The 10,217-nt window shown below is 49.3% G+C and overlaps 2 protein-coding genes across 2 annotated transcripts; both read left to right on the top strand.

Moving 5' to 3' along the window:
• Window positions 1–476: 476 nt before the first annotated feature.
• On the top strand, window positions 477–3,287 carry Ccl14 (C-C motif chemokine ligand 14). The gene is made up of 3 exons (XM_004664476.2): window positions 477–636; window positions 2,573–2,687; window positions 3,059–3,287. The coding sequence occupies exons 1-3, from the start codon at window positions 549–551 to the stop codon at window positions 3,144–3,146; spliced, it is 291 nt and encodes a 96-aa protein (XP_004664533.1). The 5' UTR covers window positions 477–548; the 3' UTR covers window positions 3,147–3,287.
• Window positions 3,288–5,449: 2,162 nt separating this feature from the next.
• Window positions 5,450–8,485, top strand: Ccl16 (C-C motif chemokine ligand 16). The gene is made up of 3 exons (XM_012950139.2): window positions 5,450–5,525; window positions 7,854–7,974; window positions 8,338–8,485. Exons 1-3 carry the CDS (start codon window positions 5,450–5,452, stop codon window positions 8,483–8,485), a joined length of 345 nt encoding a protein of 114 aa, XP_012805593.2.
• Window positions 8,486–10,217: the final 1,732 nt, after the last annotated feature.

The raw sequence follows: 10,217 nt of genomic DNA, 5'->3' as shown, positions 1-10,217 counted from the left end.
TCATAGCATTTCTTCACCCTGGGTTGTGGTGAGGAGGGTGGGGAGGAGGCTGGAGACTGCAGGTTCCGCTTCAAGACTGAAGTGAGACTTTCCAGCACTGATCCGTGAGGTCTGACCTCCAGACTTCAATCTCACCAGATCTCCGGATGAACAGATCCTCAGTCACCAGGCTTGGAACAGGAATTAAGCACAGGATGTATCATACCCCAGCCTTGAGATCCCTTGCTAAGTCTGAGGCAGTGCCCCCAGCCCTATGTATATGTTCTATTCCTAAAGAGGGCTTACATCAGGGGAGTTGTCCCACTGTGGATGGGAATCAATTTCCTCCCTTAAATCTTCACTCTCCATACTTCCATCAAGACACTCCCAACAAATGCGCAGGATATGAAACCGCTGAGGCATCATTACTTTTCTACTTCCACTTAAAAGCTTAGTTCCCTAATTTCCAAAACAATCTTACCTCAAAGATCATTCCTCAACATTTCTCCCTCTGGGAACCTCAGAAGCTCCCAGCAGACCCTCTATCCTCCTGCAGCTGCTCCCGCAGGATGAAGATCTTCATGGCTGCCATCTCCCTCCTCCTCTTCCTCCTCCTGTTCATCACTGTTGTCCTAGGGACCAAGGCTGAGTCTTCACGTGAGTGCCCCATCTTATCTTCCTTCCAAACTAATCCCAATGGAGACATGTGTAGGAATATGGTAGCTAGGGAGGTGAGGTAGGTCTACGGAGGAAGTCTGCATCTTCTTAAAGTGGTTTCACCCTCACTGTCCCCAGGACCAGTGCTCCTTCCCCTCAAGACCATGGAATGAAACCAACTGGTCTCACCAGCCTCTCAATTCCCTTCTCTTTGCCATTAAGCATAAGGCAGCCTGACTTATTAGTGTGGTAATATGCGGGCTGGGGAGCAAGCCGTACATGGAATCCCGTAAGGCTCCTTTGTCTATTGGCCTCTTGAGCTTCGGACCCAGCCTGCCTCCAGCATCATCCAGAGCCTGGGTATGAGCTTGAGGAGACATGGCAGTGTGGGACTTTGGGTCTGCTTTGTGCAGAGTATTTTTCTAAGAATGAACGGCCCTTAACAGATAAGCAGAACAAATCTTCATCCCTCCACTTTACCCCAAGTCCTTTTCAGAAACTGGGGGAGATGAAGGGACATGGGAGGCTGTTGAAATAAAGTTTGTCTAAACTTAATGGGGATCTGGGCAGTTTTGATTTTCTGGGGAAAAAAAAAAAAAGAATGTCAGTTCAGAGAACTGAGGTGGAAGATTCAGGGCCTAAGAGGGTCTTGGAGGCCAGAGAATCCCTTCTTCATTGTTTGAAGAGGGTGACGCCTGGAGTGGCGCTGGACACAGGACATGCCTTTCTCCTTCTACCCAGGCCCCTGGCTGCGGGCTGAGGCCACTGTAATGATGCACACTTGTGCTTCTGTCCAGCTTGGTCCCTTAGTGTGCACACACCTGAACTTTCCACTCTGTAACTACAGTGTGTGCTGGTTTGTACAGGACCCTTGGCCTGCAGCACCCCTCCCATTACATATACATATAAAAATATGTAATATATATTATAATATATAATCTGCATATATTATATAATAAATATATATTATATATATTATATATTATATATATATTAAAAAGGAGAAAGCAGGGCTGGAGGGATGACTTAGTGGTTAAGGCATTTGCCTGCAAAGCCAAAGGACCTAGGTTCGATTCCCCAGGACCCTCGTTAGCCAGATGTACAAGGGGGGTCACTCGCATCTGGAGTTCGTTTGCAGTGGCTGGAGGTCCTGGTGTGCCCATTCTCTGTCTCTCTCTCTCTCTCTCTTTCTCTCTCTCTTTCTTCCTTCCTCCCTCCCTCTTTCTCTGTCAAATAAATAAAAATAAAATATTTTTTAAAAAAGGAGAAAGCAAGCTGATCAGGGCATCCATTTCTCTGCTTCATGACTGTGGACTGGATGTGAATAGCTGCTTCACATTGCTGCCACATGCCTTCCTCTCCATGGTAGACTGTGCCCTTGGGTTGTAAGCCAAAATAAGCCTAGCTTTCCTTAAGTTTCTTCTGGTTAGGTATTTGGTCACAGCAATGAGAAAAGTAACTATTACAATGGGTCATTGCCCTTGGGGCTTGGTATGGGCATCCTTCCCTCTCTGCATAAGGACAGCACAGGATGAAGGGAGAGAAGGGTGAGTTTTCATTCCCAAGTGACATACCTTTTAGTCTCTAGGAGCTTCCTTCCCAAGTAAGGCATGCAGGCTGTGTGGCCCTGGGCAGGTCACTAGCCTTCTGTGTGAGTCACCCCTGGGGATGGTGTAGGCTCTCTGAGAGGCTCTAGGTTTGCTGCTGGTCAATTCCAGGTCCAGGAAGTTGAAGGAAAAGAAGGATGGTGACTGATGAGACAGGGGGAAAGTGGAGCCTCAACAGTATCATGGAGGAAGATGAGTGACATCTCCAAAGCCTTTCCCTGTTCTGTGAGGCTATTAATTCCCTCTCTATACTACTCTCGGGTTGCAGAGGCATCAGCGACATGAGCTTTAGCCAGGACCCGCCTTAGCATCCCTGTCTTTTCTCCCAGGAGGACCCTACCACCCCACGGACTGCTGCTTCTCCTACATGGCACACTCCGTCCCCCACCGCTGGATTCGGGATTACTACAAGACCAGCAGCGAGTGTCCCAAGTCCGGCATTGTGTAAGTGGCGCCCACACACCACACTGGGTAGAGGGACCGCAGGGTACCTGCTAGGTGTGTTTACACAGCCAGAAGCCACTGAGGGACAACCTGGAGGTGGGCTGGCTGAAGCTTGCACTGTCACGTGCAGGCTGGCTCCATGAAAGAGGGGGCATCGGGGGAAAGAGGGGAAAGGCGTGAGGGCGATTCCTGTGTGCAGTACAAAGGCTGGATGTGTAGGGAGCTTGGAGCTGAGTGTAAGGTGAGGAGGATCCTGTTCCTGAGCTGCCTCTAACAAAAAGACAGCCTGAGTCGGTCAGGGAAGGTGGGAGGCCAGGTTTCCTTCCCAGCTGCTGGGCCTCTTGGTTGATGATCCTTGTCCTTGTTACCAGCTTCATCACCAAGAAGGGCCATCCGATCTGTGCCAACCCCAGAGATGAGTGGGTTCGGGACTACATCAAGGACCTGGAGGAGAGCTGAGAGATGCAGGCGCATGGTGAAGGGCACAGCTCAGCTATCTGATGAGAAAAAGACAAAGTCTCCCTCCACCCCCACCCTCAGCTACAGCCAACCCCCTGGGAGCTGCCCTGTCCTGAATTAAAACCCATTCGTGCTTTCTCAGAACTGCCCTCATTCATTTCTACTGAATGTTACCCTCTGGTGGTGCACTGGGGGCTTCAACGAGCCTGGTACCAAATCACAAGTCAGGCTGTGATGGGATGGTGAGAAGCTGAGCACAAAGTAGAAAGAAATCCAATGCCTTCTCACCAACACCAATAATAGATACCGTTTTTCCATACTCCACTCATTTTATTAAGTAGTATGTTTGCATTCTTATTTTTCATAACTGCCAAAGCAAAATCTCACCACCTGATACCTGATTTTATATGTAAGGCTTTATAAAGGCCTTTCCTTAGCTATCAGAGTCCTGTGTGAGTGTGTGTGTGTGTGCGTGCGTACGTGCATGCATTGAGCCCAAGATCTTTCTTCTCTGCTGTGTAGGACAGGAATGATTTGTGGACACCTTTATCCAAAATTCCCACCCCTGTTTTTTTGTTTTGTTTTGTTTTGTTTTTTCAAGGTAGGGTCTTGCTTTAGCCCAGGCTGACCTACAACTCACTCTGCAGTATCAGGGTAGTATCGAACTCATGGTGATCCTACTACCTCTGCCTCCCAAGTGTTGGGATTAAAGGTGTGTGCCACCATGCCCAGCCCCCCAAAGTTTCCCCTTTGATTACATACATAGGTTATACTCTATTTATTTTACTAAATTTTGTGTCTCTTTCTAAGCCAAGCATACCAAGCCTAGTGGAAGGTAATGCCTGACCCAAATCATGTGCTCAGATGGATACATGCATGCATGAATGTGGGGGGGGGGGGGAGAAGGAAAAGGAGGAAGGGAAGAAGAAAGGGAGAAATAAAAGGGGAGAAGAATGGGGGAAGGAAGAAAAGAAGGGTCTTCATTCCAAAACCAGGCTCTTTAACTTACTTTCAGGGCTCACAGAGAAGCTCTGACTGCTTGGATTAAATTCATGTCCAGTGTAGGGACCATGACCACCCTTGCCTGACCCTCAGCTTTTCCCAGACATGTCTTTATGGACTAAAACAAGAGTCATGAGAGCAATAATAATCTAAACCTCCTCAGTCCCAAATAACAAAGGTCACGGAGAACCCCATATGGGCACTCACCTCTCGCTAAGAAAAAGCTACGGCTGCCCTGCCTCTAACTTCCCTGACCACGGGTATGTTTTACCTGTTTATAAACAGTTGCACAGGCACCACGTCCCCTGCCTCCCTGTACTCTCAACTCCCATGGGCTTCTAAGTCATAGTCCATTCGCAGCAAAATCACCCTATATTTCTGAACTGCCTTCAACCTGGAGCTGGGCCCCAGGGCAATGGAAAGAGAAGACACTGCTGGGCCACAGGAGCCGAAGATAAAGTCTGGAGCACATAACCTGTCTGTCAGGTGATGTCAGAGCGCTTCTCTGTGGACTCAATTAACCACAGCCATTAGAGTGGGATGAACCTGTACTTGGAGCACTCAGGAGCTGCACCTAAAAATCGATCCGAAGTCCAAGGTCCAAAGAGATAAAAAAAAGAATACTGGCAAATGGAGAGCTTTGTCAACTAACCTGGTCCCAGGGCTGAAGTACACAATTTTATCAGCGTATCAGCAACATAATCTGTGACATGGTAGAGTGTGAACTCAACTCAGTATCCTTAGGCTGAGGAGAGGGGACAGCCTCTTCATAGGCCCCTAGACCTGTCCTATGCCTCAGTCTACAATCTCTGAGCTTGCTTGATCCTTGCCCTCCCCAAAACAATGGGAAATTGGAGTCTTCCACCTTACCCTCCTGGCCTACACAGAAATGGCTGGAAGGAACATGGTGAAAGCAAATGGCTTTGGTACTCAGAACTGGCTGCCCATCGTGTAGATGGGACCTTGAAAATCTTACTAATCCCGTGCAGGTGTCAGTGGCCACAGTGAATAGTAACACTCCTCCGTGACTAAGTGAGGAAGGGCCTACCGTGTGGCTGTCACACGGTCCTTCTCCACTCACCCCCTCACATGTGGTCCTGCGGCTCACATCCCTGCTCCGGCCCTGGGCTCTGCCACTTTCTCTTCCAGCCAACACGGAGGCCTGTTGTTGTTTCTCCTCCGCCGCCAGCTCTGAAGTGGTCAGAGTCCAGAGAGCGGAGCACTCGGAGTAAGGACAGCCACCAAACAAGTGGACACCTCTGCTCGGCTCTGCCTGACGCCGTCCTTGCCCGGCTGAGACGATGAAGACCCCTGTGGCTTCCTTCTCTGCCCTCGTCATCGTGCTCAGCACAATTTCTGCCTCCTGCAGCCAGCAGAGTGAGTCCACTTGTCCCTGACGGGCAAGGATGAGAGAATGGGAAGAGGCAGGTCTCTGGCCACATCAGCCCTGGGCCTCCTCCTACCTTCATGCCCGCTACTGTTCCCAACTTGTCCCTCTTGCATGTAGACCCCAGGGGAGGTGACTCAGTGGCTAAAGGTGCTCACTACAGTGGGTCCCTAATCTACAGCCTTTTGGGGTGGGCACTTTTAGGAAGCTGAGGCAAGTCTCTTTAGGGGTCTTAAGGATGGAGATCATTAGGGGCAAGTTAGGAAGGGAAGCAAAGGAGACCAAAGAGAACGCAGTAGGAACTGTACGCGATGAAGGAGAGGCTGAGGCAGGTCAAACTGTCCCCTGGGACTAAGCCCAGGCGTGGGAGGTCTGAACCGAGGTATCCCTCCCTGTGGCTGCTATAGCGTGTTGGGACTACAAGATAATGCATCCCAGTGGAATGACCAAGCTGTCTGGGATGCATGGCTCCTTCCCCATTCACCCCTCACCCCCACCTAAGATTAAATAATCTGCAGAACACTGGAAAAGGGTTGAGTGGTTTGGGAGCTATGGAGAAAGGGGGAATTGGGGCTATGGAGACGGGTTCGACCACTTCCTACCCCTGCCTGTCGCATCCTTCACGGGGGCCTGGGAGGAGGAGGCGCAAAGACACGAAGCCCTTCTATGTACCGTTTTGGGCTGCCCCAGACCTTAAGGACACACACCCTCAATATGGAGTCTGGCCTGACTCCACTTGTGTAACTATATGGGGGAACAAGGGTGAAGTCCACACACTCTCAGGGTGACCCTGCCTTTGAAAACTTTGTTTTGCCAACCAGGGACATGAGTGTCACTTAGAGGGACTGTACGCAGTCACTCGTGCAGGGACAGTGTGAGTCTGGTGAAAGGGAGGAAGCAAAGATGCCCTTGGCGAAGATCAATTAGCTCAGTGTGGTGGGTTTGGGCTTCAAGGAAGAGAAATGGCCTGCCCAGAGCACGGATGAGCCCGTGGGACCCCTGAGACATCCCAAACTTTGCCGGCAACCACAGGCGTGGGGTCAGGTTGCACAGAGATGTGCACTCTGAAGGTTCCGGCGATGGGGAAGGGGAAGGTCAAGAGCAGCAGCAACCGAGTCCAGCACTGTGCAAGCAGCACTGAGAAGGGAAAGAAAAGTAGCCATTCCCACTTGCTCGCAGCAATACCCAGCACGGCTGGGTGAGTTACCCAGCTATTCTTGCCACTCCTGGAGGTATCCTTTTATTCTCACCTGCAGAATGCAGAAAATGAACCCAGGGAGATTAAGACAACTGCTCAGGCTTCAAAGCATTGAGTGGAGATTCTTGCCATGCTGACCTTCAGTTTAGATCACACACGTTTTCCTCCTGCTCCAAGCCCACACTCACGGCCCCACCGTCTCGCCTTCTTCCTGGACCTCAGCCTCTCTCACGCTCGTCGGATGGGTCCGGATTCCACCACAGCTGGGCAAGTGTGTGACCTGGCCTCCCTTCTGCTTTCCACTTTTATCTCTGCCCATTGCTTCCTTGTCACCTTGTAATCTATCCTCCTCGAACTGCTCAATACTCATTTACACACTGAACTTCTCCAGTCTTTAGCTTTTCCCACGTTGCTTTCTTCCAGATCCTACAAATCCTTCCTCTAGTTCACACTCGTCATCTGGAACCTACTACCTGCTTTGGAACATCTTCCTCAACCATCTGTGTGGTTATTCTGTGTGAGGTGCCTTTTATTCCAGTCCCAGAATGCCTTATGCCAAAATCTGTTCCCTCTTGCCACACAGTCTAGTGTAGTGTTTAACGAGTCACTTTCTTTTTACTCTGACCATCTGAAAACTATTCAAAGTCATGGCTGTGTTTTCCTCCTGTTTTCACTCCTACAGAACCTGGCATGTAACATGAGCTCAATGCATGTTTGCTTAATCATGTCACAAGAAAATAAGAGTGAGCCAGCACCTCCTGGTTCCTTGACAAATATCATGGTTCCTGTGAATATTCAAGCTGTTTGAACTTGTTGACCCTCAGACCAGAGGCTAAAGACTTCATGGGTGTGTCCCCAGAGAGGGTCATCTTTTTTATGTTCCCCATTGCCCATCATGTTATATCACATTTCCCCACTACCCTTCACGCCATCGTTACATGTCTTTATCACCTATCATGCCATCATCACATTTCCCCATCACCCATCATGCCATCGTCAGTCCCCTGCCAACAAGCAGCTTTGCATTAGAAGATTGGAATGCAATTGATGGGAGGAGGGAGTGAGTCCCATGGTCTCCCTCTTGGCTTCTCTGGTTCAACTCACAGTCTGACTCCTTCAGGAATGCCTGAGTCGGTGAATCTTCTGCCCAGCTGCTGCATGAAGCATTATGAGAAAGTACTGCCAAGGAAACTGGTGGTGGGATACAGAAAGGCTCTCAACTGCTACCTGCCAGCGATCATGTAAGCTCTTCCCTGCAGATTTCTATGGGCGTGGGAGGGATACCCAAAGCAGGGGTGGGAGGCGCAGGACAAAGCAGCCTCCCTGCTAGAAGCTGTGGAGCAGTGGCTGAGGGTTTAGGCTTTGACTCTCAAAATTCTTGATTTGGCCACTTACAGTTGTGTAGCCCAATGGCTGCCATGATGAAACCCAAACCTGAGGGTCCAATCTGAATTTAAGGGCCTGAGAGAAGAGGTGGTCAGGTTTACGGGCCAGAGAGATCTGAGGAGACCCATACCGGAAGTCAGAGAACATGAGCTATGTTATCTGCAGGGAGTATCCCACCCTACTTTACGGCCCATGACAAGCTAACTCTGCCTCCACAGCTTTGTCACCAAAAGGAACCGAGAAGTCTGCACCAACCCTGACCACAGCTGGGTGCAGGAGTACATCAAGGATGCGAAGATACCATTGGTGCCTCCCAAGAACTTAGCCCACACCAAAATTACCAGAAGAGAAACTGTCCTGCCCTAGCTCCTCAACTCCCCATGACGATCAGGCCTCAGTGGCAGCCTAGGTCTGGGGAAGGACGCAGTAAAGCTGTGAGAATGTGAGCAGGAAGTATCACAGTCACCAGTGCAGAGCAGAAGTATTTTAATCCCAGCACGCGATAGGCAGAGGTAAGAGAATCGCTGAGAGTTCGAGGCCACCCTGAGACTACATAGTGAATTCCAGGTCAGCCTGGGCTAGAGTGAGACCCTACCTTGAGAAACCTAAAAAAGGAAAAAAAAAAAAAACATGTATTTTGAATATTTTCTCAACCCAAGGTGAAAATACCAAAGTTAAGGGAGGCATACTGAGCCTCCTTCTTTCCTTTCTTCCTTTTCTTTTTGACAGGGTTTCATTATATAGGTAGCCCAAGCTTGCCTTAAACTCATCTGGTGGCCTAGCCTGGCCTCGAGCTTGCAGTAATCCCCCTGCCTCAGGCTCCTGAGTGCTGTGATTACAGGCGTATACCACTATGTCTGCTGAGACACAGTCTCGATACAGAGAGAGGCATCTTTCACACCCATCACTGGCTGCTGGACTTTCAATTTCCTGTCTTGCATCAACACACCAGCTGTTCTAAATATCCCAACCCCAGCCTGTGGACCATCTCTGGCACTGTCTGGACCTACTCAAAGCACCATAAAAACATGGAGCTTTCCTGTCTGTCTTATACATTTCCTAGGTTTAGTTTCTGTTGTTACTCTTTTCTTTAAAAACATAAGCCTCTTTGAGCAGGCCCAAGGGGGAATATTCACATCATCATGTTTGGCCCTTTTGTGGAAAACCTGCTTGTCCCCAGCAGATTCAGTGCTTGATTCAGTGCTTGGGGACGGCATGATTAGAATGTAATGGACTCAAAAGAAGAGACACAGATCTCTGGCTTCCACACTGAGCCGTGCAAAACAGGGAAAGAACATTCCATTATGTTGGGGATGAACTCTTGGTCCAAACTCAAGTTTGCAGTAAACATGCTTAGTTGCCAACTGGATTCTTAACTTTCGGCCTTTCTCTGCTAACATGAGAGAACTGCATCTCAGTTTTTTCTGGGGGTTCTCTCTATTACCTTGTGTCGAGGTTGAGGGCTGGCGAGTTACCTAGCACCAAGGACAGACATACATCCTGGCCTCCCCTTCTCTCTCCTCTTCTCTATTTGGCTCAACAGCAGACAGCACACTCTGCTATTGAGCCAAAGAATTCAACTTTCTTCCCTAAAGGTTGTATTGAGGGCAAAACAGAGACATTAAAGTTAGATAATTAAGAGAGACTAATATGATATGATCATTCTGAAAACTGACCCATAAACTGGATTCTGTGAAACTGACTCATAAATTCTCCCAGTGGCCACGTGGATAAGCCATGTGCCTACCCTCCCAGCCAATCCAAGCTCATCCACCTGTAATCATGGAGTCACTTGACCCACATGGACAGTCAGACTGTCTCTCAGACAGAATGTCAATTTGGCCTTGAGAAGCATGGGCAAGTGTCTGGCAACATCACAACGGGTCTATGGGCCTCCTGCCCTCGAGTCTGTGGAGCTGTTCTGCTTCCTCTGCTCCAGGATTGGGGATCAGCTAGTCTTTCCGTTCCATGAGCTCCTTAAAGAAAAAAAATATTGTAGGCTATTGGTTGGTGTTTTATACCTCTGGAATAACTTTTGTTGGTGCGCAGGGTGGTTCTGGAGTGTGTGTGTGTGTGTGTGTGTGTGTGTGTGTGTGTG

This window comes from Jaculus jaculus, chromosome 9 (assembly GCF_020740685.1).
Source record: "Jaculus jaculus isolate mJacJac1 chromosome 9, mJacJac1.mat.Y.cur, whole genome shotgun sequence".
Lineage (NCBI taxonomy): Eukaryota > Metazoa > Chordata > Mammalia > Rodentia > Dipodidae > Jaculus > Jaculus jaculus.
The sequence above is the reverse complement of the archived record's forward strand: the minus strand, read 5'-3'. Positions and strand labels throughout refer to the sequence as shown.

Bases quoted from the DNA above. Each gene is read 5' to 3' on its own strand.
- Ccl16 (XM_012950139.2), top strand. From the start codon at position 5,450: ATGAAGACCCCTGTGGCTTCCTTCTCTGCCCTCGTCATCGTGCTCAGC. The intron at 5,526-7,853 runs GTGAGTCCACTT...TGACTCCTTCAG, and splicing joins TGCCTCCTGCAGCCAGCAGA to GAATGCCTGAGTCGGTGAAT. The intron at 7,975-8,337 runs GTAAGCTCTTCC...CTGCCTCCACAG, and splicing joins TGCTACCTGCCAGCGATCAT to CTTTGTCACCAAAAGGAACC.
- Ccl14 (XM_004664476.2), top strand. From the start codon at position 549: ATGAAGATCTTCATGGCTGCCATCTCCCTCCTCCTCTTCCTCCTCCTG. The intron at 637-2,572 runs GTGAGTGCCCCA...CTTTTCTCCCAG, and splicing joins GACCAAGGCTGAGTCTTCAC to GAGGACCCTACCACCCCACG. The intron at 2,688-3,058 runs GTAAGTGGCGCC...CCTTGTTACCAG, and splicing joins TGTCCCAAGTCCGGCATTGT to CTTCATCACCAAGAAGGGCC.